At 38.6% G+C, this 24,972-nt stretch overlaps 2 protein-coding genes across 2 annotated transcripts in view; one reads left to right on the top strand and one right to left on the bottom strand.

The window, feature by feature from the left end:
• Positions 1-24,972, bottom strand: part of LOC145446471 (uncharacterized) — a 48,379-nt gene that overhangs the window by 12,356 nt on the left and 11,051 nt on the right. Inside the window, exons 14-64 of the mRNA XM_080324767.1 lie at positions 24,439-24,562; positions 24,130-24,369; positions 23,268-23,512; positions 22,977-23,139; positions 22,540-22,788; positions 20,678-20,886; positions 19,955-20,099; positions 19,474-19,740; positions 18,849-18,979; positions 18,667-18,790; positions 17,936-18,142; positions 17,587-17,790; positions 17,254-17,457; positions 16,628-16,830; positions 16,391-16,511; positions 16,168-16,257; positions 15,897-16,102; positions 15,581-15,835; positions 15,285-15,390; positions 14,865-15,116; positions 14,097-14,305; positions 13,509-13,787; positions 13,015-13,302; positions 12,373-12,472; positions 12,073-12,300; positions 11,738-11,925; positions 11,300-11,512; positions 11,106-11,238; positions 10,910-11,050; positions 10,578-10,744; positions 10,213-10,395; positions 10,041-10,152; positions 9,562-9,819; positions 9,234-9,439; positions 8,365-8,652; positions 8,093-8,213; positions 7,753-8,025; positions 7,626-7,694; positions 7,284-7,556; positions 7,178-7,225; positions 6,442-6,690; positions 6,312-6,380; positions 5,845-6,117; positions 5,081-5,265; positions 4,289-4,576; positions 4,032-4,152; positions 3,710-3,972; positions 2,373-2,645; positions 2,078-2,189; positions 797-970; positions 43-251 (exon numbers count right to left, since the gene is read on the bottom strand). Coding sequence (XP_080180893.1) covers positions 43-251; positions 797-970; positions 2,078-2,189; positions 2,373-2,645; positions 3,710-3,972; positions 4,032-4,152; positions 4,289-4,576; positions 5,081-5,265; positions 5,845-6,117; positions 6,312-6,380; positions 6,442-6,690; positions 7,178-7,225; positions 7,284-7,556; positions 7,626-7,694; positions 7,753-8,025; positions 8,093-8,213; positions 8,365-8,652; positions 9,234-9,439; positions 9,562-9,819; positions 10,041-10,152; positions 10,213-10,395; positions 10,578-10,744; positions 10,910-11,050; positions 11,106-11,238; positions 11,300-11,512; positions 11,738-11,925; positions 12,073-12,300; positions 12,373-12,472; positions 13,015-13,302; positions 13,509-13,787; positions 14,097-14,305; positions 14,865-15,116; positions 15,285-15,390; positions 15,581-15,835; positions 15,897-16,102; positions 16,168-16,257; positions 16,391-16,511; positions 16,628-16,830; positions 17,254-17,457; positions 17,587-17,790; positions 17,936-18,142; positions 18,667-18,790; positions 18,849-18,979; positions 19,474-19,740; positions 19,955-20,099; positions 20,678-20,886; positions 22,540-22,788; positions 22,977-23,139; positions 23,268-23,512; positions 24,130-24,369; positions 24,439-24,562 — 9,738 coding nt within the window. The remainder of the gene's footprint in view (positions 1-42; positions 252-796; positions 971-2,077; positions 2,190-2,372; positions 2,646-3,709; positions 3,973-4,031; positions 4,153-4,288; positions 4,577-5,080; positions 5,266-5,844; positions 6,118-6,311; positions 6,381-6,441; positions 6,691-7,177; positions 7,226-7,283; positions 7,557-7,625; positions 7,695-7,752; positions 8,026-8,092; positions 8,214-8,364; positions 8,653-9,233; positions 9,440-9,561; positions 9,820-10,040; positions 10,153-10,212; positions 10,396-10,577; positions 10,745-10,909; positions 11,051-11,105; positions 11,239-11,299; positions 11,513-11,737; positions 11,926-12,072; positions 12,301-12,372; positions 12,473-13,014; positions 13,303-13,508; positions 13,788-14,096; positions 14,306-14,864; positions 15,117-15,284; positions 15,391-15,580; positions 15,836-15,896; positions 16,103-16,167; positions 16,258-16,390; positions 16,512-16,627; positions 16,831-17,253; positions 17,458-17,586; positions 17,791-17,935; positions 18,143-18,666; positions 18,791-18,848; positions 18,980-19,473; positions 19,741-19,954; positions 20,100-20,677; positions 20,887-22,539; positions 22,789-22,976; positions 23,140-23,267; positions 23,513-24,129; positions 24,370-24,438; positions 24,563-24,972) is intronic.
• Positions 5,610-24,972, top strand: part of LOC145446483 (uncharacterized) — a 103,297-nt gene continuing 83,934 nt past the window's right edge. The window contains exon 1 of the mRNA XM_080324788.1: positions 5,610-5,626. The gene's annotated coding sequence lies outside the window, so the exon portion shown is untranslated. The remainder of the gene's footprint in view (positions 5,627-24,972) is intronic.

Below are 24,972 nucleotides of genomic sequence, written 5' to 3'. Positions count from 1 at the left end.
CGCGTGCGTATGCAACAATAGATATCTATAACTGTTTCCCACTTTGTAACTCTGCTCTTTAGGCCTGACATTTGGCGGTCAAATTTGAATAGTTTTGTGCCCAAAACGTTTAATTTGCTGCTCACGCTGTCCTGCATGGTAGCGAACGAGTCTAATTGTGCTGATTTCCCGTCAATAACAGATGACAGAAGGGTAAGATTTTTGTTCGTGGACGTTACGGCGGCGTCTAACTTCTGCTCGGTCTCTTGTAGCTGAAAAACACCGCTTGTAAGTGGGGGTTATGGATTTAGGGCTGGGGTATGACGGATATCAGGGTTGGGGGTGAGGGATGATATCCATAGCCCCAAACCTAACCCTAACGTCCCTCTCCCCCAACCCAATATCCATTATCCTCCAACCCTAATATCCATCATACCCTAACCCTGATCCCGATGTGCCTACCCCCAACCCGGAAAACAATAATTTTTAACGATTATAAATCTTGTCGTGGTGTTCATAGGAAACATTTATTGGTTTCATGAGGAGCACTATCTTAATATGGGCCATATATCGAGGAAGCGCTTAGCAAATAGCTACAATTTTTAAAAATATATTCAGCTGTTCCACCCGATTCTTATCACAGATTAGTAGTTTTGCTGCAAAAAATGTGAAGTAAAAGTTGTGGTAGTCTAAAAACTTATCCGCTTGAGTAGGAAAAGCTTACTCCATTGTCCGAAAATAAAAACCCCAGATTACTGATCACTGACCACCTCTGAACGGCAGCGATAATATAATCCGTGAAGTAAATTTGACAAACCAGTCCACGTTGATGTAGCAAGCTCAGTTGAATTTCCGCCAAAGTGGACGAATCTAACGCCAGCTCTTGCCTGACCAATCTCAACGTTTCTTTCAATGACTCCATGTCCTCTACCAAGACCTGGTCCCTATCCCCGAGTCCTCGAATCAGCACTTTTGAATGCTCCATGAATTCCTACAATAGAATTGAAAAACATCGGGTAGCAGGGACGATCCGTGCTTGAGTAAAATCAATTAATTCAAAGTGCCACATTTGCAATGGCAGAAAATTGTATTATCATAAAATAGGATAGGACGTAGTGTATTGTTTATGCTTGAGCTGAAAACACACATTTAGTATATTATGTATTCTTAAAAATATGGTTGGCGGTACTAAACTTGAGTATTGCTCTCACAACTACATTCATTGCAGTAAAGAATATATTAACTCGAAGACTTTTCGTGTGTAGTTGTGAATGTAGTTGTGGAAGCAATACATATGTATTATTAACATATCTTCGTGTGTATGTTTGATCAACGAATTCAAGTTTGTATGACATGAAAATTCTCGGACATGAAGAACTCGCAAATCGCAGTACAAGATATCAACCACTGAGATCTTCACTAGCGTAATGCTTTGATTAGCAAGCATAGAGTATGAGAGAGAGAGAGAGAGAGAGAGAGAGAGAGAGTCTTTATTTTCATCGAACCAAAATACATAACAAACGGCAGTGATGGTGGTACAGAAAATATGCGTGCACAGTATTCGGTATTAGATAGGAATGATCGATAAGACCGTGAAGGTCATCTAGTCTGATCACACCAGCATCAAACAGGTACACTTGACTCTGAACAGTCTGGCTGTAAAGAAATGTTTAGTTGAAGGAAAATAGAAAAAAAATTAAACAATGGTGGCAAATGATCGAAGCAATGTCTGGGCGAGGTAGGGCAGCAGTGTTAGTGTAACGACAAGAGGTGATCAAGTAGGGCTTTTTTGAATCTATTATAAGGCAATTCACGGATATGTGGTGGTATTGCATTCCAGATGATTAACAATTCATTACTCATAAATCTATTCCGAACAGTTTGCTTGGATAATAATTAATAATCCAATATAATCAGTAATCACAAATCCTGGGAGATGTCATGCACGTAAATTTTAATATTGTTTCCAATTCTCTACTAATTGCTGATGATTACCACTGACGAGTGTCAGACGAAAATACTCGGGTTCATTTCAATATGAATATATTGAAGTTCTGTACCTCTGAGAAGCTATAAACGGCTATAGTAAATAGCTCACGGTCAATTTACTAGTCGCTTCATCTTGAGATATATGGCGTCGATTTGTCAGTAATGAATATTCCAACGTCTTGTTTGCAATTTTAGATACTTTCTCCTCCGTCGAGTATTGTCTAATGAAAATTGCAACATTTTAAAATAGATTTCTGCCGATCTAGATGAAGTCAATAAAATCAGTAAAATACACGGAAAAAATATAGGAACAGAAATAAAAAGTAACTGTTTCAACTCATTTCAGTACACAGGATAGCAATTAAACAATTATAGAAGTTGAAATTGAAATTTGCAAAATTTACCTTGAATTCATCTCCAAATATTTCAGAATCACTGTTTCGTTCAGAGTCTCGGAGAAGTTTTGGAGATCGGTCATTTTACAACGGAGAAGTCCAATTTCAGATCTGGCCTCTGTAGCAATTGCGTCTGTGCCGTCGCCAATTCTTTTTATGTCAAATCTGTTGTCGCGAAGTTTCTTTTCTACGCTCTTAAAATTTCGCCTGGTCTCATTAAACATAGCCGCAAGTTGATCGAGGATAGAGGTCAACTTGCTGGCCTGTTCTTCCAGATTTTGTCTGCAAAACATTGGGCAGTCTGGAGTAAATATAACTTTTATCCATATTTTTATTCTGAAAGATGATATTATTATTGCAAAATGTGATCATTAGGGCGAATTTTTTGACAGGTCAGAATAAGTTAAAATTTTGTCAAAATCGTAGAGGTAGGTCAAAAATTGTCAAAATTGTTTACAACGTCAAACAGGTTTTCCCACCTGCATTTCGTTTGTATCATAAATGTTTGCACTGTCGGTGAACTTATCATTTGACATTTTACAGCTTCTAGCCTGCTTTATAGGCCTACCATTGTAGACGGCCCATTATCTGCTTGTTGTGAATCATAAACGGCCAAATGAAACAAATAGGTTGACATGGTGTTGTGCTGAACGTACTGCAATATCCTAACTGAAGCAAGACTGCGTGGGCATTGGTTCTTATATCAAGAAGCGCAAGATGGAAAATTGCCATGTAGACAGCATTGTCAGAATGAAGCAACACAGCAGTGTATGTATTCTGTTGAACGTTCTTTCTCCATTCTTGGCAAGCTACTTGGTAAGGACAGACACTTTCTACTCGAGAATGTAGGAAAGTATCTTTCGTGTACTACAACAAAATGATAATTATTCCTACCACAATGCGTGATGTAACTACCAGAATTCTCATAGATCCAGATTTTGTTAAAATGAAGTATTTTCATGTAAAAATTTGTCAGTTTTCAAGTCAAATAAGTTTGTTCAGGCCAAACTACTTTGTAAGGACAGACAGTTCCAACCAGAAATGGAGATAAGTAACACAATTCTAACATTATGCGGGAAAACACCTAGTTCACATACATGAGTCCAAAATAAGTTTATTAAGGTAAAAAAATGTCAAAATTTTGATTTTTTAGGTCAAAATCTTCCCTTTTTTAGGTAAATAAAATCGCCATAGTGATCATCCATCGATTTCTGAATTGTAAATTCCAGGCATTGTTTGCCAGTGAATATACTATCATGAACCGCAATTTAGAGTAATAAATACACATCGGCAATAGAAAGAGTGTAATCCTGAATTGGATTTCCCTTCGCAAAAATAAAAATTACGTCATTCTCAAATCGATTCCGATCCTCAGCTGTGTGAGAGAAGTATTCAATAAATTCACGGCATTGAGTACAGTGCTTTGTGACGAATTCACTTCCGCGATCGACTCCCAATGCTGACGTAGCGTACGGTTATTCCTGGCAATATCTGTACCAATATCCCTCTGCACCAACGAAAGATTGGCTAGTAGCTCTCGAGTTTGGTCAATTCGGGTCTCAGACATGTTCATTTTCTGTCTAGTAGATAGCGAGGCGTCGCCGAGTTCCTAAATATCAAAATAGATTGCTTGGTTCAATTTGTAAGCTTCTAGAACGGAATTGAAACCTGAATTTTTCGCTCCATCGCCGACAGGGTTGAGTTATATCGCTGCATTATTTTATCATTAGATATCCGCTCTTCTTCGATAGCTGTAAGATTCGACTGCAGCCGAGATAGCGACTCTTCACTATGAAAAGAGATAACAAGTTTGATAGGAAGTTTTGAGCTATCACCCACAATCTCACTGAAATAAGTCACAGCTGTTAATTTCAAGACATTACTACATCCGTTCCATACGTAAGTACAATTTTGTTCCCACCAACCTTTTTAAAGCCAAATCGCTGCTAAAATTCACAAATTGCTCAAACTGATTTCTCGCCCCTTGCCATACTGCATCTATGGTCGAAATATTCCGCTGTGCTTCAACATCAAACGACCGTAGCGATTGGATTGTTTCGTTCAAGTCCGATATTCCTCGTCTTTGGATTTTCAACTCGACACTCGTACGGCCTAGGTCATCTCCTTGTCGAAAAACCTTCTTCCTTGTCCTGTCCAGGAGTACGGTAATGTTCTCAAGGCTATTTTCTTGAGATATAATGTTTGCGGTATGTCTGAAATCGATAAAGAAGCTCAAACCCTGTGTGGGCTTCAAGGGTTGTGAAATTGGCAATGATAACGCATGTACTATTGTATTGTATATTCATATTGAAATAAACCTTACAATTGTCGGCTGACAATCGCCAGCAACTAGTAGAGAATTGAAAAGAATATTGTATATCAATGTATCTTACAATGTTCTTTTAAATTCTCTACGAGTTGCTGCCGATTACCCCTGACGAGTGTCAGCCGAAAATATTCGGGTTTATTTCAATTCCGTACCTCTAAGAAGATCCTCAGATAAGGCATGTCATGTTTAATGTGATTGATAATACTCATAGCTGAACACTTCTAACTGTGCATATGCACAAGACAAATTGCACATGCATCAGACCGCACATATCTTGCTTATGAGGGTTGCAATTACATTCAGTCGTAGTGGAACCCAAAAAGAAAACTATCCATATTTCAATGAACAATTGGAACTAGGCCTACACCATCCAATAAAAATCACATACCTTTCCAATCCTATTTCACAGCGGCTTGTCCGATCATGTAAACGCAACATTTCGTCCGATAATATCTCGACTTGTTGTTCTGTCTCATTCTGGAGAGATCGTAGCAATCGTACTGCGTCAACGTATTGATGCTGACGGCTCATTACCAATTGCATATCAGTGCTCACAGTCGACAAGTTTCCAATCTGAAAGATTAGCCAAGTCTTTATTGAAAATGAATACTGTGATTAAAAATTTCTGCACCCATAGTCAGGACCGTGGTCTATTCTGGTAGCAGGCATAGTGTAACATCCTTGTAATTGATTAATGTAATGGCTCAGTGATTGCATTGTTTTGTCACAGTTGATTGGCTAGTGTGAACTTCCTTCGTGGAAGCTGGTATAATGTTCTTTGCGTTTCTGGCTGCACGTGGTTTTAAGTGCGAGGTCGTACAGTAGGGAGCTTTGTAATGCTTGTGTACTGTGTACTGTGTAGTTGTACTAGTAGTGTAGCGTAGTACCTGTATATCTCTGTGAGGTACTGATTAGAGTATTTGGTTGTATTAAGGTTTGGCTTGTAATTAAATTGGTAACTTGTAAATCATCTGGATGTTTTTGATGGCATGCTGGTGGTAGCGGGTCGCCGACGAGAGGGGTTCCGAACCGAAAAACAACGACGTCCCTGTTAGGTCTATAGCGCTGTATCAGGGTCGCTACACATAGGTTTGAGCTACATTTTAACAACATACATGCAATGTTCTCACTAACAAAGCAAGTCAAACTTACCAAAGACACAATATACTGCCGATTGGTCGACACATTGACTGTGGCCATATTAGCGGCATCAGTTAGGGCGTCAATTTGATTGAACGCATCGTTCAAAGTTTTATTGATAAACCTTTCCAATGAGGTCACCAATCCAGCCGCTGTGCGACGCGTGTCCTTGAGTTCATGCGAGGTTTCGTTCATGAAACTGCCAAACCTTCCTTCCAATGTTGCAAGATGCGATTCAAGATCGACTGAATCGATTCTTGACGTCTCATCGAAATCGCGAAGTAGCTAAAAAATAACACACCCGTCTAGATTGCTAAAATGAAAAAATCTATTCCAAGGCAAGACGTATAAGACAAGATTTCTGTTAAAATGATATATGGAGACATGATAAATCAATGCTAAGGATCTATTTTTCACTAGAAGATGTTTGTATCAAGTATAATAGCAACCTATGTTTAGTTCAGCACACGAGTTCTCACCTCAATGCTAACGCTTTGATTATGGAGTCGATCGGATATCGTCAAGTCCAAATCTGCGAGACGTTCATCCTGAAACACAAAATAATTTTTCCCTCCGTTTCTGCAACCTTAAACAAATAAACCTACTCACCAAACGAGTTAAATTCTTGGTGTTTCGCCCCACTTCGCTCAAGGCGATATCTAATGCTTTTCTCAGTAATGTAATTCTCTCTGTTTCGTTGCTAAGCAAGCTGCGAATTGTTTCTTGCTCTTCGGCAAGATCTGCACTTTGATTGCTCAAGGAAGCGAAGTCACGTTGATTGCTTCGGACTTGCCGGTAAATTGTGGAATAGCGATGATCAACCTGTCTGTTTGCAATTTGTGTAGCATTGCGAAGATCCTAACGATGCACAAACAAACAAAACAATTTCCACACATGGTCAATTGCTTGATAGAATATAATAGTACATTCACATCGAGATGAGCCTGAATATTTCCCAGAAGAGACAGCTCATACTTGAGGTACTATTTTTAGATGGTACCTCTAAAAATCGTGTACCATCTAAAAATGGTACATCAAGTTTAAGCTCTCTCTCGCCCTGATTATTCGAAATTTCTTGCCCGTGACGCCATATTTCGTGACACGATTGTTGGTATACCATGTTCTTTCCACTTCTCTAATAGTTGCTGACGATTACCCCTGACGAGTGTCAGCCAAAAATATTTGGTTTCATTTCAATATGAATATACTATTCAATTGTATGTTAAAGTTCTGTACCTCCAAGATGCTTGATAGAAGCATATTTGATAAGTCTATATTATTCCAGAGTACGCAACAAAAATAAAGCCCTAAACAAAAATCAAAATGTATCTCAAATCGAACTCACAGCAATATTCTCCCACTGGTGGGCTACATCTGCTTTCAAAGTGTCCGTCTGTGAAACTGATGTATAAAAAGTTATCAATTCACAAGTACCGTCGTCAATCAAGTACCAAATTATCCAGCAATCTCTGAAAGAACCCATCGATCTCGCCTTGAGCTTGTATAGACTCGGACAGTAATTCAATTTGATTTTTGTTGGCTGCGATATCCTCCGATACAGATGACTTTAAAGTTTGGACTGAAGTGGCAACGTTGTTTTGGATTTCCATCACTGCGTTTTCCAAACTAGTAGATATTTCGTCGACATTGTGCGAGATATCGTTACTGACGCCCTGAATGAGTCTCATGCTGTCGACCACATCGCCTAGATTCTCTTTTAGCACCTGCAATAAACACAGCCAACATATTCAATCAACTACATACACTCTGAACAACAAAAATCTGTATTTTACCTCAGCCTCTAGATCTTGAGCTAAATTCTTGGCGGCGGCGTCACTTGCACGGATGCTGATATGCCGTGTCTGTTAATATTGAATTAAATTAAACTTTGAAAATATTCACGAGGTCAGAGTTATTTACCAGGTTTGAAATTCTTTGACTAATCGCATCTTGCTTGGCATTGAGTTCATTAGTAACCGTTCTCAAATCCTTGATTCCATCTGAATTTGTTTGGATGCTAATGCGGAGCGAATTTTCCAGATTTTTTGTCGAATACGACAAATTGCTACGTAAGTCCTCCACCGATCGCTCCAGCTCGTTAGTCCGATTGCCCATTATCTTTTCAAAATGGGTCGATCTCATGTCAGATTCGGATAAACTCCGGCTTGTATCGGCAGTGGAATCATCGAGTTTCTGCAAAAGTACCATGGAAACAGTGTATCACATATCTATTAGGACACAACACCAGGATTGAAAATACCATGATTCGTGCGATAATTCCCTTGTCTCGCATTTTGTTATTCGCAATCTCCATCGTATTATTTACGACTTCATCAAATAGCCTGCTATACTTGCTTTCCAGTGCCCGCACACGATTAGACCTATAAAGGCAATTATGACATTTATAACATATCACTAACATCAGAGAATGGTTGTGTTTACAGCGGTGTTGAAGCATTTACCCATGAAGATCCCATATAATGAACAGAAGTACTTCACATTTCTAATCGGCCAAATATTACGGTGTCTTACCCGACGGAAGACTCAGCATGAGTTTGCATCAACGAAATCGAAATGTTATCTAATCTTTTTTGGAACTGATTCCTTTGAACTTCATTTTCATCACTGATCAAACGAAGCGCAATGCTTTGGTTTGCAGTTCTTGCTGCAAGGACGCGAAGCGCGTTAGACGTGTTTTTCAATTCTTCCTCGAAATCCGTGTCGTCGCTAGTGAGGTTCCTTAGTTTTTCCTTCATCCACCCGATTTCGAGGCTTGTGCGCGAGTTTTCTTCAGCTTGGGCTCGAAGTAGCGATTCTCGCCTGCAAAATCGCGACCTTATTGCAAGGACTTGGAAAATTATTCGCTGATACCACGTCCAGACTAGCTTAGAGGTTATTGTTTATTAAATGCGTGGGTAAAGACCAAGATACAAACCGTCTTTACAGAATTGAATTGTATATTCATATTGAAATAAACCTGGATATTCTTGGCTGACAGTCATCAGGGGTAATCGTCGGCAACCAGTAGAGAATTGAAAAGATATACAATGAACATACACACTAGATACACAGAACATTGGATATGTTTTCAATTCTATACTAGTTACTAATGGGTTTATGTAAGTATGGGTATACTATTCAACTGTATATAGAAGTTCTGTAGCTCTAGGACTCTCTTCAAACTCTCTACTTGGGAATATAATGGATGCAAGCCGGTCTGACACGAAATGACGGGAGTGTCGTTGGGCATATATGACAAATATTAAAATCAATCTTTAGATGACTAGTAACTAGTAAAGTTTAAACAGATCCATGAATACATAGCACAAACCAATCACTAATAGGATTTCTTTAACTACTTGAAAAACCAGCTATACCGGTTTTAAAACAACGCATATTACCTGGTGTTGTTTGCTATATAACGCGTGGTGCTATCCTGGAGACTATCAATGTCTTGCTTTACATTGTGTACAACTCGACTGAGTTGCGTATGAGCGTCTTGAGATTTTGACATTGTATCAAATACATCGCTGAATGTGGAATTGTGTAGGCGCACTTGTGTTTCTTGATCTCGAAGATTTTCTTGAACCAATCTCAAATCTTCCATCTACAGAATGCATACAGTAACATCATGCATCCACGTTACAGCATAACAAATTCTGCAGATGCGGTATATTCGTTTGGCATCAAAGCCATCAAAAAGATGCTAACGACTACGAATTTACTTACAGCAAGCTTTAGATTTTCTGAAGCCACATCCCAAGTCTTGGCGTTTTCAAACAAGTTATCAACTCGTTCTTCAACTTCATTCGATTGCTCCTCGAGGATAGAGATGGATTCCAAGTTTTTGTGTACCGAATCATTTAGCTGAAGGAAATTTTCGCGGGCTGCAGATTCAAACGATCCCAGCTTGTCTTGAAACATCCGGAATTCGTTGGACATCGATCTTTGACCCGACTTGAATTCATCCAGGTTTTCCTTTAAATCCTGAAATGAGATCAAGTTCTTAAAATCCTCTTTCAATGCAAATAGAGCAGCAGACAAGTAGAAACTTCGGGAGTTGGTCCATTATTAGGAATATTTCATATGAATTTAGACATGAAAACTGCTTCAATGCTCTCTTGAATATTATATAAACTCTTGTCTCAATAATTTTCTCTCTATCATTGCCTATCTAAAATGCTACAGATATTCACTGCGACAATCACCTTTATGTTATCATGGTACGACGAATTCAGCGACGTCAACGTCATTTCTTGATTCTCAACTTTTTCCGAAGCTCTGCGCAGGTCGCGAGCAATTTTTTCCACGAAGGCGTGTCTAAATGAAAAAAAGCAAACGTAATCATGCTGGAAAGTAGCATCACAAGACCGATATTACTCATCAGATAAATTCGCTGCAATATCCAGAGACGTTTTGGACAAGGCTTCTACATCATCAGATATGTTGTTTATCTGTTCGGACTGAAGATGTAAATCTTGATTTGTTGCATCGATACTTGATTTGATAATCTCCAACTCGGAAGACATCTTGGAATTCGTAGCAGAAATCTCATCTGACGTTCTGGAAATGAAGTTGTTATACGCGAATGATTCAGGATAGATATTCCATAGGCAGGAGGGTATTCTAATATCAAATAACTGATCATAGGAAACTTGATGAGAGAAACTTTACGAAGATGTAATGAATATTTAGAGATTATAAACTTCTGTATAACAATTATCGCAAAAACATAGTGGCATTACTTTTCTTGCGTAGAGTTGAGAATCTTAAAAGCATCCTTCATTTTTGATTGAGTCAACCGCAAAGATTGTATTTGCACATGGTTATCACCAGTTGTATTATATAACTTGATCATTGATCTTTTGATTCCCGATTGCGTCCCAATACCATCAGATATTTGCGCGGAATTCTGAAAAAAAATCATGATACCAAGGCAAGAAATGACATCTATAATGGCCTGGCCTTTCAAAATGATATGACAATGGCATTTGAGCTGTTAAAGTGGAATTATTACAACAAAGTCGCACAGCATGCCCTATAAAACTTCTACATGTATATTGCAAAATAAGACCACCTGGACAATCATTTCCGAATGTTGCTTCTGATTCTGAATTAGCGAGTCAGTACGATTCAATAACGTTTGTAGATTACCAGCGTGCGAATTCAATTTACTCTGTTGTAGACCGGTAAGTGCTTCCAGATCAGCGAAACGCCCCTGAAACATATTTATTTCAATGGGACGCAACTAAAATAATAACGCGATTGCTCACTTTTATATCAAACCGCATTACTGTATAATTAACCGTCAGATTCTGCAACAATCTCTCCAGAGTATGCAGTGACTGTGCAGTATCACCGACACTTTGGTTCAGCGTGATTACTTTTTCTTCAATCGCATGATTTCTATGAAAACCAACCTTGAGTTTGGTACAATGACTATTCAACAGTTACATAATCAACAGACTTTCTTAGATTGTCATCCATGACCTGAGCAATTGAGGAGTTGAATCGCTCCATGTCCATTTGCAAAACATCGATGTCAGCTGACAAACGGTCCATTCTCTTTTGACCAGACGCAGTGATCCCACTTAGATTAGACAGATCATCTCCCAAAACAGAAACATTAGATTCAATAGAATGCAGCCTGATTTTATTGTCCTCCGCTACATCACGCAATCTGCCAAAGTAGATGAAACCCAAGGTAATCAGTGATAGATGGTAAAAACAATTAGCTCTATACAAATAGAGCCATATTGGAAGTTTTAAAATTCTTGAATAATAAATGCAGACAAACTGTTTTCCAGACATCAGATTGTGTAATCTTAGAAATTGATCATACCTATCATAAAATTCAATAAAACATAATTTTATAGTCCTGCATTGAAGAAACAAACATAAACACCTGTCAACGCCAACTTTATTGACGTCAGTATCGTTTGAGATCTTGGATGTCATACCCAATAGCGTGAGGAATTTTTCGCCGTTTTGCGCCTGAGACTTGATAACGTAACTCGACAAATTGACGTGACTTTGTTGCAAATCTCGCTCGAAATTCGACATTTCAGATTGCCGCTTCAGCAAACCCAAGTGCTATGAATAAAGAGGTAAAAGTTGAAAGTTGATAGTACATCACGTATAGAATATAAGCTCTATGAAAAACTTATTGAGAGTGCAATACACAGTTAACAATCATCGAACTCAGTAGAGAAAACAACTACAAATTTCACACTCTCATACTTCAAATTCTAACTTCTGAATCCTCTTCCCGTGTTCCAAAATGCCAGCTTTCAAATGCGTCGTGTCATTTTTAATCTTTGACATTCCATCTTCAAAAGTTGTTTGACTTTCAGAAAATTGTTGCTGGTAACGTTCATCATTATTGGTGATCTCTTTGTTCAGGGTGTCGTAGGTATTGTCAAGATATGCGATATCATTCTGTATGTCGCTTTGGTTTCTTGCGACACCCTTAATGAAATCGGCTTTAATAAATAAGTCACGAAGTGGAATTTCAATCAGAACATAACCGTCATTTCATACTTGCAAGAATTGCTGTATATCTCCAATCACTTTTGATTCGCGGGTAGCGTTCAGACTGAGAGCTTCAATTGCACTTTCCAGTTTTGCCTCAGCCAATTCTCTGCACAGGAGTGTTTAAACAGATTTAATTCTTCAATAAGATCGTCTCTAGCAAAGAATTCACTAATAAGCACTTTTTAACCTACGATTTCTGTCTGAATTTTCCATTTGTTCAATGCCATTTCTTATCTATTCATTCATTATTAATATTCTGATCAGTTGAACACCTCTAAGATTGCAATACAATAAAAGACGCAGAGAAGTGGAATTGGAAACAATTTGGAACAGCCTTTCAGTCAAGCACCTACGGTGGCCTACTAACAATATTAAAAGAACATGAAAAATCTGAGGTATGCACAAACTGAATATAATAACATGAGTAAGTAGTTGAGGTTGAGCAATGAACATTTTATACCAGTGATAATAACACTATCGATATCACCACCAGTGCTAGATTTTGACAGACCAGCAGAAGGGCTAGAGTTATTTTCCACAATAAAATAATACAGGGAAATGGTAGCCAGTGAAACGATTATTAGGTCATTAATTCAGCTGAGCTACTCAGTTTAACAAGTGGGATACTCAGAATGAAGAATTACCTACCTCAAATTCAGTTTCATATCCATTTCTTTCGTTGACTCGGAGAGATGTTCCAGCATGCGTCCATATCGAGCAACATTGACCTCCAAAACCGCAGATACGATTTCAAGCTTCACATTTGTATCATCCACCCGAACCATTGCAGAGTGAAGGTTTTGTGACATATCCGACATTTTAGCGTTCCAAGAAGAAGTTGCGTTCTCCAACGAATCAATACCGATTTCCAAAATTTGGATTAGATTGTACAATTCTTCTTGCCCTGCGTGGGAAGTATTCTCCACTTGCTGCAGTCTGGAACATAAAAAGACTTGAAATATACCGATTCTTTGCTACATTATTCTATAGCATGGACATTCTTTCACATGTGATATATCTACACCTCAAATTGCCAACAGATTGTATTACGGCAAAGCTGTTTCTGATATTATGAACCAGAAACAGTACCAGTTTCAACAAAAACTACGCTGCGATTTAACGGATAAGTATTCAGATCCCACCTATTTTTGAAATGTCCATCAGCACCATCCATTCTTTCTCCTAATGCATTTATTTTCTCCTTGCAAGCCTCGATTTCGGCACTGGACTTGTTAGCTTCTACTTCAGTCTGAAAGGTTCTGTTACGAAATTCTTGCAAAATTGCAGATGACCGTATCGAATCATTCATGAGCTGGAAATGAAGATCTGAATTGTCTATTTTCAAGTCGGACAGCTCCTCTTTGAGAAGGATGATTGCTTCATCAAACGTGGACATTGTTGATTGGGAATCAAGCACAAGTCTGCAAAAAAGGTAATTGTAAATGTACACTGAAATTGTTCAGTTATGACAGACTGTTCAAATAACGAAAATTATTCCACAGAATAAACATAGTTATATCGTTCGTCGTCTCATTAATATTCATTCAAAACATTGTCAATATTTTTGCTATTGCGTAACGTTTGATATGAGACAGGTGAATTATATTCAGTTGTATAAAACACGGCTCGATGACTGAAATTTTGAAGTTATTTTTAAACAAACAATACTCGAACAAGCTATGTAAAAACGCTTGGGGACACAGATATGATCGATCAAAATTAAAAATTACCTTTCAAAATCGGATTTCAGATAGAGTGTAGTCATGTTGCTAGTCTGGATATTTTCAATTATATCCGACATATTCTGAACAACCCGTGCATCAAACTTCCTCAAAATCGACACAACATTTTCGTTTTCCGATAGTCTCGTTTCATACCCTTGGACTTTGCTCATCAACGACTGAATGCTGTCATTCTGCCAGCTGAGGACAGTTTCAAACTGAAATAAGAATGGCGGTAGTCAGGTGCGGTTCATTTTTTTATAACTCCATAAATTAGCATTCTCAAGCTTGTATGAATCCAACATCAATGAAGTGTCTAATTTTCAGAATTAACATCTCACATAGTATCGGCACCGAGTACCTGAACGATTCTATAACAAATCCAGTATCAAGATTTGAATCAAGTTGAGGATTAAAGCGCTACAGAATAAATATGACAGACTTTGAGACTTCAAGTCTGTATTTTAGGACTTAAGACTTCAAACCTGTATTTTAGGACTTGAGATTTCAAGTCTGTATTTTAGGACTTAAGACTTCAAGTCTGTATTTTAGGACTTAAGACAATTACCAACGAAAATATGTCTACTTGATAATAATGACCATGAGATGTCCCTCTGACATTGCTACGGGTTGAAAGCTAAAAAGCTCACAAAAATGTTTTGGTTAACATCCAATTGCCAAGCCTTGGGCTACAAGTTTTCAGCAGAGATGCAAATATCCAAACTATTCTCGTTTATAATATATCTCTCTGCGGTACTCGAATCCGATAGGTCTTACCATGTTGGAATCAACACCATCAGAGCAGTTGTCGTGAACAAATGGAGCGTCAATATGCTTCAACAGACGATCTGTAATCATCCGAATAACCTCTGTCGAATTGGCCGCAGCAATATCCAAGTCTTTGTTGAAAGAATTCCTCAAATCTATAATCAATCTGAACACCTCGGTTACGTGATTTTCAATGGTACCGGAAAGTACGTCAAAATCCCTGGATTCCACCAAGTCCCTTTGCGCCAAGGCAGATATGTTCTGAAAGGAACATACAAACTAATACACCGACTAACCAGTACCTTCAATCAAAGCAACAAGAAGAGAACAATCCTCGAAGTGGAGTCACAGAGCTTATGCCGTGATGTAGACTCGTGATTCTTTATTCAAGATATACATATAAATCACATAACTACAAACATAGCGTACCTTAAATGCAACATGCAGCCTAACCAAGCTTTCGTTCAGAGCCTGTAATTTTGTGTCTTCCACTCTCGATAACGCAGCCGATAACTTGGCGTCATTCTCTTTCAGCCTTGAATGCAGAACATTTAACAGTGCGATGGCTGGATCAGGCTCAAATCAGACCAATTCGGTGAATACAACCAATTTTATACTATAAAAAGACATTTGGAAAAAAGTCTTGAGTGCACTGGTCTCAGAAAATGAATCTTCAATTCCAATATTGCAAACTAGCTTAAATCGATTGCGAGGTAGATATCCACCTTGGAAACATTTCTTGAGACTTCAAAGTCAAGTTTTTCATTTGTAATCGCAAAAGAACGATATCACCTCCCATCTCATCGTATGATGAATTCAAACGATTTACTTCAGAAATAGTGGAGCTGCTCAATTCAAACGCATCATCAATCTTACGAGACAGCTTGTTGTCTGTTTCTCGAAGATAAGCTATCGCGTCGTCCAAATTTTCTGTGACATTACCCAGTAATCTCTGGTGTCGTTGAATCTCGGCCCAATGCCTATTTTGCGAAACAGTACAGAAATGATTCTGTTTGTGACTAATTCATTGTTAATATTCACCTGGAAAGATCATTTTGATGGCCCACATGATTTTTCTTCATGGCCGACATCATATCCAGTATTGTACTCGTATATTCTGACGATTGCTCTGATAGTGTGTGAAGCAATTCTATTTCATTCCAATGTGTATTAATCTGGTTATTTTGATGATTTGATTGATTTTGTAAAGCAAATATCGCACTCGAGTGTTCCTCAATATTTTTGTTCTATAACAGATAGAAACAGATCATTTTAAAACAACATTAAAATATGGTCTTTACCATTTACTTACGTTAGATTCAATCTTCTGAAATAAATCCGTCATCCAACTGCTAACCAGGGATATATTGTTTAATATATCTTGAACAGCCGATTCATGCATCTGAAATGCTTTAGTTTTAAAGAACTATATACCTAATAGAATACGTAATGCCAAATGGACAAGAAAATACCGTGCTTATGAAACAATAAAAACAACAAAAACAGACCAATTATTCCTTGCTCAATCTTGTTACCTGATTTGCAGACATCACTGATTCGAGAGACTTGTTAATTTTGCGGAAAATAACTTCCTCATTAACGTTCCAGTTCACCAGTGATTCAACAGTGTTGTCTATTTCATCGATCTGCTCGAGCCTACGAAATAACAGCGAGGTAATAATACTTGATCTAAAACCTCAACACAATAATTATACAATATATTATTGTATGGTCCGAGCCACTAATCACATATGTAGAATTGGAGAGCTTACATATTTCGACGTTTGATCGTGGCATCCATTTCTGCTTGAGATAGCGCAGCAATTTTAGCCGAGTTGTTTTGAGCCAGCTTCAACATGCCATCTACTCTCTGCTCTATGGTAGTCTGCATTTCTTCCATGGTGAAGTTAACTGAAGTCAGTGAAAGTGACGTTTCTTGCAATAATGCGTTATTCGCTTTTGCCTTTTCCAAAACCTAGGAATCAAGCAACAGGCCGTAGACAAAAGATCGAATTTTCATGTTCAGTAAACTATTATTTGCAAGTACTATGCTGTAGTATCGAGAAATCCAAAATAGATTTGTGATGATGAAACAAAATTATTATCCTGGAAGGAGGTTCTCAGTGATTAATTTTAAGAAATGTGACTAAAACATGAATTCACATCAACAGTAATTCAAATCTATGATATTTCAAGGCACTTAAAATAAAATTCCAGAGATATCATGTGGAAAGTTTGCGCCGAATATTCACAAAAGTGGAAATGAGTCTAGGATGTCGATCAGCATGAAATATTAAATCTAACTTATGTGTAGGCCTATGTATCTGTGGTGATAATAATCTCAAAACAGTAGCAGTCATGAAATAACTAACTATATTATTATTACGACGTAGCATACCTTTTTCAGACCTTTTTCAAGTTCCATTACTTCAATATTCAATGTTTCTTCAATGGAATCACTCCTGGCTGCCGATTCATTGTGTGATTTCAATAACAAAGACCTCAGCTCTATGTCGTTTTGAATTGTAACAGATTCAACAGCGGTAATCTTTTCAAATGTTGACAATACGCTTTCATTCAGTTGCTTGCAGTCGACTTCGAGCTGAAATATCACTATGAAGGTACAATATATCGTACATGGGTAATGAAGTAATAATTCACAGCACCAGTGGATATATATTCCGCTAAACAATGTAGAAAAACATTCAAACAATATTCAGTGGCGGCAAACCTCATTTTGAAGACTATCAATGAGATAGCGGTTGGCCAGAATCTTTTCAGACGCATTCTGGTTGGTGATATTAAACCAGGTTAAGGCCGACTGCAGCGCATTTTCGGTCTTGTAAGCTTGGACATCGGCCTGATGCGTCAAGCTAGTGATACTTTTTGTATTCGCAATCAAACTTTCGTTGAAACCTTCTTCAATTTCGTTTATCTGAAAGCGTAAAGATGTAGAAAACTAATTACCTATGCGTACAAATCACCGCGCAACAGCGCAAAAATGAATGAACTTGTGCATTTGTCGCGCTAGGCAAACCAGTTATTCCGAAAAATGTATCCTAGTAAGGAAATTAAGTCACCTTGATGAGTAATTGGTCCTGATACGAGATTGTGTTGCTAAATTTCCGTAAAGCTGTCATTACATTTGTCAATGCATCTTGCGTTCCGTTCATATGTTTTTGCAGAGCACCTATAAATCGTGTCACAACCATGCCAGCGTTTGTACCCTCTTCAGCTGTACGGTTGTCTTTGGTCGCCATAAATGGCAAGAATGCTTTTTGAATATTCTTCCAGGAATACAAAGAGTTGTTTAGTGTGTAGTGTAAGACACAGTAAGGATGAATATGCCGCAGCACAGCAATCTACATGTGTGCATGTGGGTCGGAGTAAAATCTTGCCGTTAAATGATCACAAAACGTATTGGAACAAGGGACTCTACTATAAAAGTAGTTTTGACAGAAATAAAGAAGTGGAAATGGCGTAAAAATGTCACCATTACTCCTAACAATTTCACGACTTAATACACTTAAAAGATCAATTACGGTTTCTCTCGTTACTTTCTTCAAAAGAAGAAGAATGTTGAAGATAAAATGCTTATAGACACTCTTGATTACATATTGACTATTGCATAAGTGTGACAGAACACATCCTAAACAAACAATAATGACCCAAATCAATTTTGCTGACACGAAAATCCGAAGACATGTCGACACCTATATCAGCAGGTTTTGTAAACACCTGAGTAGGTCATACTAATTCGAAAGCAAATATCACTGTCCGATAATATAAATAAGTTTCACGAATATCTTACTCGCAGGGCTTTCACCAGATCCACTCGAAAGTTGACAAGATTTTCAATGTCTGTCTCTTGATTAGAAATTTTTGACTCGAAAAATCCATAGTTCAAAGTTTGCTGATCTTCGATAGATGACAGTCTAATAAAACACACTCGATTGACCCAAAATCCATTGAAAAGTCAACAAGCAAACTCACAGGAAATTCATATGAGTCTGCAGATTGGCGTACATTTCCTTTGCTTGGGATAAAATCACATTGGACCTTTCATGTTGGCTCTTGTTGATATGATCCAAGTTATTCCGATTGATAGTGATGCTGTGATTCAACTAAAAGCATAATAATTAAATGAAAATGATGGATGCAGTATGATAAGAAACAGGCTGAAAAATCCAATCCATGCTATAGTAATATGAATAAAGAAAGTTTAGTTTAGTATATTATTTTATACACTAGACCAAAAATTACAAGGGAATGCAATGGAAAAGATTTAATGGTGACATTACAGATACATAATTTCTAAATATAGACAATGAGCCAGGCCCATTGTGGTCGCTATTGGCATTGTGACTTGACCATAATCGTTCGCATCTCTTGAGCTTTAAATAAAATCTCTTGTAACCCGTGTCCCTTTCCTACAAATCTCATGATATTAAAATCAAAAAGACCTTTGGCATGTTGTTTGGTCTCTCTAGATATCATGTAGGTTTGATCCCCCAATGCATCTCATACCCCCTGATTTGGTCCTTCTTACCAAACCGTTCACAAGCCTCTGGTCAAGAACCCATGGTATTCGGATTGTGTCAAAACGTTAAAGGCTCACCGCGGTCTCTAATTTTTCTGTGCTGTACGCCAAATCTTTTTCTAGTTCGGTAATATCTTCAGGCATGACCGATAACGGGCGGACTGCATCATGTAAATCAGAAATATTCTCGGTGATGTTTTCGATAGTGTGCTGTGTCATCATCGCTTGAGATTCAAGAACATCCAATCTGCCACCGTGAATTGCGTCGATTACACGTGATCTATTTCCAGCTTCTTTCAATTCGTCAGATACATTTGCTATATTCGAGTTCAGGTATTCCACGTACTGTCAGAAACAAAACAGCATTCCTGGCACTCAATTACGTGTAGAAGCAGCGATGCCAAGTAAGTAAAAACATAAGTATTCTAGGCCTAGTTTCGCCCAAGATACCGACAACTGTTAAGTAGAAGTACTTCGTTACTGACCCCATGTGCTGCTGACATTGGACGCGGTAAGATAAATCATGGAGACGATTACATAAGAACAAATAATTTCTTACTTGTTGCACGACCAGTTCAAAGTACTGTTGCTGTTTGGAGACCGTCTCCGTCCTTTCAGAAACAGAATCGATGCGTTCAGGCACATATTTCAATCGTTGAGTTTCATCGTACAAATATTGGAACAGGTCCCGATACCTGACATAGCTAAAGTACAAGACATGAAATATCAACAACGGTTATTCCAGGGTTGTAATGACTCGGAACGAGTCATATGACTCGAGACTAGGATGGCCAAGACAGACATTTCATTGTAACTTCAGAGTTATTTCGGAGTTATTTCGTCTATCAGTACTGATACTTGGAAAATAGGGTTAGAAACAGTTTGGACTGATGAAAATTACGATATTATGAATGCGAGCCATTCTATATCACTCGAGCAGAGTTGCAAAAAGTGGGTTGAGCTAGATTGAACTCAAAACTGAACAGTGAACACAATGACTTAGACTCGGACTTGAGTCACAACACTATGACTCGGACTCGACCCTCTACTCACTGACTCGGACTTGACTTGGTGGTGAATTGAAAATGACTCGACTTGACTCGAGTCAAAACTATAAAAGTGAGATTGACTTGTGACTCGGAACCTTGTGACTTGGTTACAGCCTTGGGTTATTCAGTGAAAACCAGGAGCCTGCCACCAAGGAAAGCCATTCGTATAGCAAGGATGAATGCTTATTATCCTAATGTAGGAGTCTGAGAAGCAATCCTCCAAAATTACTCACTTTACTTCTCTGTTCATAGATGTAATATATTTCTTCCGGCACCAACGTAGGAAAGGTGAATCTTTTCCGCAGAGCATGGCATTGGCGACAGGTAAACCACCGCTGCTGTTTTGCATTTGGCGAACGTAATCGGCGATAGTAGCGAATTGGCCAGTGATATCTTCCAAGTGATCAGTTAGCACACTCACGGTAGTGTTGAGAGCCACGATCTGCAACAGCGGGAGATTTTACACCGGTATTCTTAGTGTATACCAGCGGTCGGGAACCTTTTTCGTCCGAAGAGCCATATTGGCCCTATATTTTCAATTTTAACCCCCAAAGAGCCATATATGTCACTCCATTGTTACGTCACAATTAAAAATTTGTGACGTCACCACAGCATCGATCGCACTACATGGAATTCGTGGTGAGCGTCACACTTTTTCTCTGTAAAAACTTTTATTACTCATTATTGGTTGCCTAAATTGAGCATGCGAAACTTGAGTTACATGGATCTTTTGCAAGTTAACCTACATGTTTTTAATTGTATTACGGTGAAAGTCATACGATACGACCCTAAACTTGAGATAATTACCATCTACAACAGATGTAGACAATAGTAAAAGTATGAATCCACTTTGGTCAGCTATACGAGATCGTAGGCTCATCTTGATCTTCATTTTCAATTTGAGGACCCATGATCACATGCGTAGGTGGAGCTAAACATGGTCACTACAGCAGTACATACCCATTGTGAGGTGTGATACGTCACTGACGTGGGGTCAGAGAACGCAACTGAGGAAGGGCATCACCTGTCGTCAGGACAACTGAACGAAATTTGTGAAACTTTTACTGAATATTGGTATTTTCTACCGGTGTTTTAGAATGACTAGATTTGGAACATTCTTGCTCCAAAAATTACGCAATTTGCATATTTATTGTGCGAAAATAAAGCGCGAAAGGAGATGTAAGGCACATGTGACGCCACATCTGAAGCTTCATCCATGACAGCGCAATTCATCATGAATAGCTTATAATTTATAATTATCGAATGTAACTGTCGCACTGATTCCGAAAATCTAAATATTGATCAACTTCTCAATTCTCAAATTATTCGGCGGTAACATAACGTTGCGCAACACGCCAACATTTTAACGCCAATACTACCAAGTTACTTACTCATCAAGAACATAAACAGTAAATGTCACTTTCACGGCAACACATTTCTCGCCGTAGATCAGGAAGACAATATGTATTTGCAACCTGCATTGTCATACAGGCGTCAAGATAACTGTTATTATTTTTGATCATTCGATCCATCAACGTATCGTGCAATCCGAAATTTCGAGGCGCACGATGTCGGGTGCATCGAACTCGCGAGTGGTATTGGTAGCTGGTGCGAAAGCAACTTGAATTTGAGGATTTCGAAAAGGGGCCCAACCCTCTATCCCTGAAGACGCCATTGTCTTGTCATGTTTATACAGCCACGACAACAATTAGCCTATTCTTGCCCTGATAAAAATTTACTAAGCAGTTGCTGCAATATTGAGGTACAAAAATAAAAATTCGGCAAAGAGCCATACATTTTACCCAAAAGAGCCATATATGGCTCGCGAGCCGTAGGTTCCCGACAACTGGTGTATACTGTTCGGGGGCTGCACTCAGAAAAATTCATTCAACTCGTAGACTATTCATGCGCCGCTAATCAAAAGTTTATGGCATAATAACAAGCATATGAGCAGAGAGACTCAAACAGATTTCACAAAGTATGCAATAGTAATAACAAAGAAAACATGTGAGGATGAATTTGTACAATACACGTGAAAAAACTTTGGGCAGACATATAGCAGTATACGTTATTAAACCAAATTAGAGGATCCTACCTTCGAATCTAATTGCATCTGCACGTTAGACGCTTCCAGTTCAGATATTTTCATCCGGAGAGATGAATTCAATGAGTACAAGCCCCGGGACGTCACTTCCATCATTTGCTGTTGGGTGAGATTAAAGGTATGTGCCATCAGAGACGTAACATTTTTCAATTCCTGTTGATTTTCAGCGTCCAAATCTTTCACCAACTTTGTCAACTCGGAGAGATTCTCCCCGATATTATTTGAGGAATTCTCAACTTGCTGTCGAAGAAGATGAATTGAATGTTTCATGTAGTAAACATATAGATATAGCTTGCTACCAGATATACACCATTACCACTGTTACATGATGTGTCTTTTCTATATATAAATAATGGAGGAATCTGTAGCTTGCTTTACTAGGCGAGCACGGGACTAGGATTTGAATAGGTAATAGTGAAACGACTTACCTTTGTTCTCAATACCAAATTTTCAATTTTACTGTTAACAAATAAAATCACTTTTTCAACTGCGTTCTTCACAAACGATAGCTTCGAGTAGTTATTCAGCGATTTTTCCAAGTGCATCGAACTATTGTCTATTCGTTCAGAACACTGGTTCAAATCTTTTGATCTGGAGTAGTAAAATAGCAATTTTATCGGCAAGGGCGAGTTACCGGAAATTCAATTGCATTCATTTGTCTCGTGTTTGAATACCCTTTAAGCTTCAATACTGTTTTATTCAAGACAGTAGTTACTTACAAGCTAGTGATATCTTGTTGGACTGCAGAAAAGTTTTGCATCATTCGGACTTCATTTCCTTCAATCTGAATTGTGTTCTCCACAATCTCTCCGGTCAGATTGGCCAATAAGATGTCCTGGTCAATCGCCAGCATTGCTAATCTGACATACATCATGGTGGACGCATCCACATCATCAGCAGTGCAGTTGTCTGGTACATGCTCTTCAATGAATTCTTCCTCTTCTAGTTGCAAGCGACCTGTCATCTGGTCCAAGGTTTAATGCAACACTATTATTATGGAAGAATCTACCCCTGACGAGTGCCAGCCGAAAATATACGGGTTCGTTTCAATGTGAATATACATGTATTGTACCTACTTGTAATTGAGTGAAAACTGAGGGCATAACACCGAATTCTACTTGAATAACAACCAGGGCTGTAACGACTCAAGTCATGATTTTATGGTGACTCGACTTGACTCGAGTCATTTTTTCAAATGCATTGCGCATGGCTCGAATCAAATCATATGACTCAAGACTAGGACGGCCAAGACAGACATTTCATTGTAACTTCAAAGAATAGTAAAGTCACCGCGTTATTGGTATTTCGTCTATCAGTCCAGATGCTGGGAAAATCGGGAAAGAAACTGTTAAGACTGAGGAAAACTACGATATTATGAATGCGAGCAATTTTATAGGCCTATCACTCGAGCAGAGTTGAGAACAGAGGGCTGAACAGGATTGAAGTCAAACTGCACAGCAAACACAATGACTTAGACTCGGTGGTGAATCGAAAATGACTCGACTTGACTCGAGTGAAAACTATCAACGTGAGGTTGACTTGTGACTTGGTTACAAGCCTGCCATGAGCTATCAATCGAACCTTTTTCATAATCTCCGACCGGAAATGATGAGCCAACGATGATTCTTTCAACTTCATTGATTTCCATTCCTTCAACAAATTCAATTCGTCTTGCACTTTGTCGATCAATAGCTCGGAGCTGGTGACGGCGCCAGTGAGATTCTGTTGGTTAATTTTCAACATTCCAAGTTCTCTATTAAGTTTTTCATCTACTCCCAGTTCTAAGACGGTGACGTTTTCTTCAATACCAAGAATCGATTGCTGAACAAAAGTATACTCGTGTGACGACAACGAACCAGACATGGATCAACGACCAGTTGACCCACTCACTTGCGTGTTGGCTTCTAAATCGCGGATGCTGCACGAAAGATTAGCGAGTCCCGAATCCATTTTTCGATCCGTAACTTGCGCGTATAGACGCACCTCTGAGATTTCCTCTTTTAAGGTTTCTATCCTACAACATGACGGGTATCCGTGAGCATGATATATTCGCTTATCGCTACAATTGGTACAGCCAAGTGCACACTAGTACAAGGCAGAATACGAAAATTAATTCTGATAGAGACCAGAGGAGGTCCGCAAAGTAGTGCTCCTACTTTTTTGGGAAACTGAAGTAACCATCAACCACACCATCGTGCAGGGTTGTAATGACTCGAGTTATGACTCGACTCGAGTCACGATTTTCTGATGACTCGACTTGACTCGAGTCATTTTCTCAAAATACGGAAATGACTCGACTCGAGTCAGTCTGTGTACTGACTCGACTCGGACTCGAGTCATTGCGCATGACTCGAACCAAGTCATGTGACTCGAGACTCAGACGGCTAAGACCGAGATTTCATTGTAATTTCGAAGAATAGTAAA

This window comes from Botryllus schlosseri, chromosome 9 (assembly GCF_051294905.1).
Source record: "Botryllus schlosseri isolate E-star chromosome 9, Bs_hap1, whole genome shotgun sequence".
Classification (NCBI taxonomy): Eukaryota; Metazoa; Chordata; class Ascidiacea; order Stolidobranchia; family Styelidae; genus Botryllus; species Botryllus schlosseri.
The sequence above is the reverse complement of the archived record's forward strand: the minus strand, read 5'-3'. Positions and strand labels throughout refer to the sequence as shown.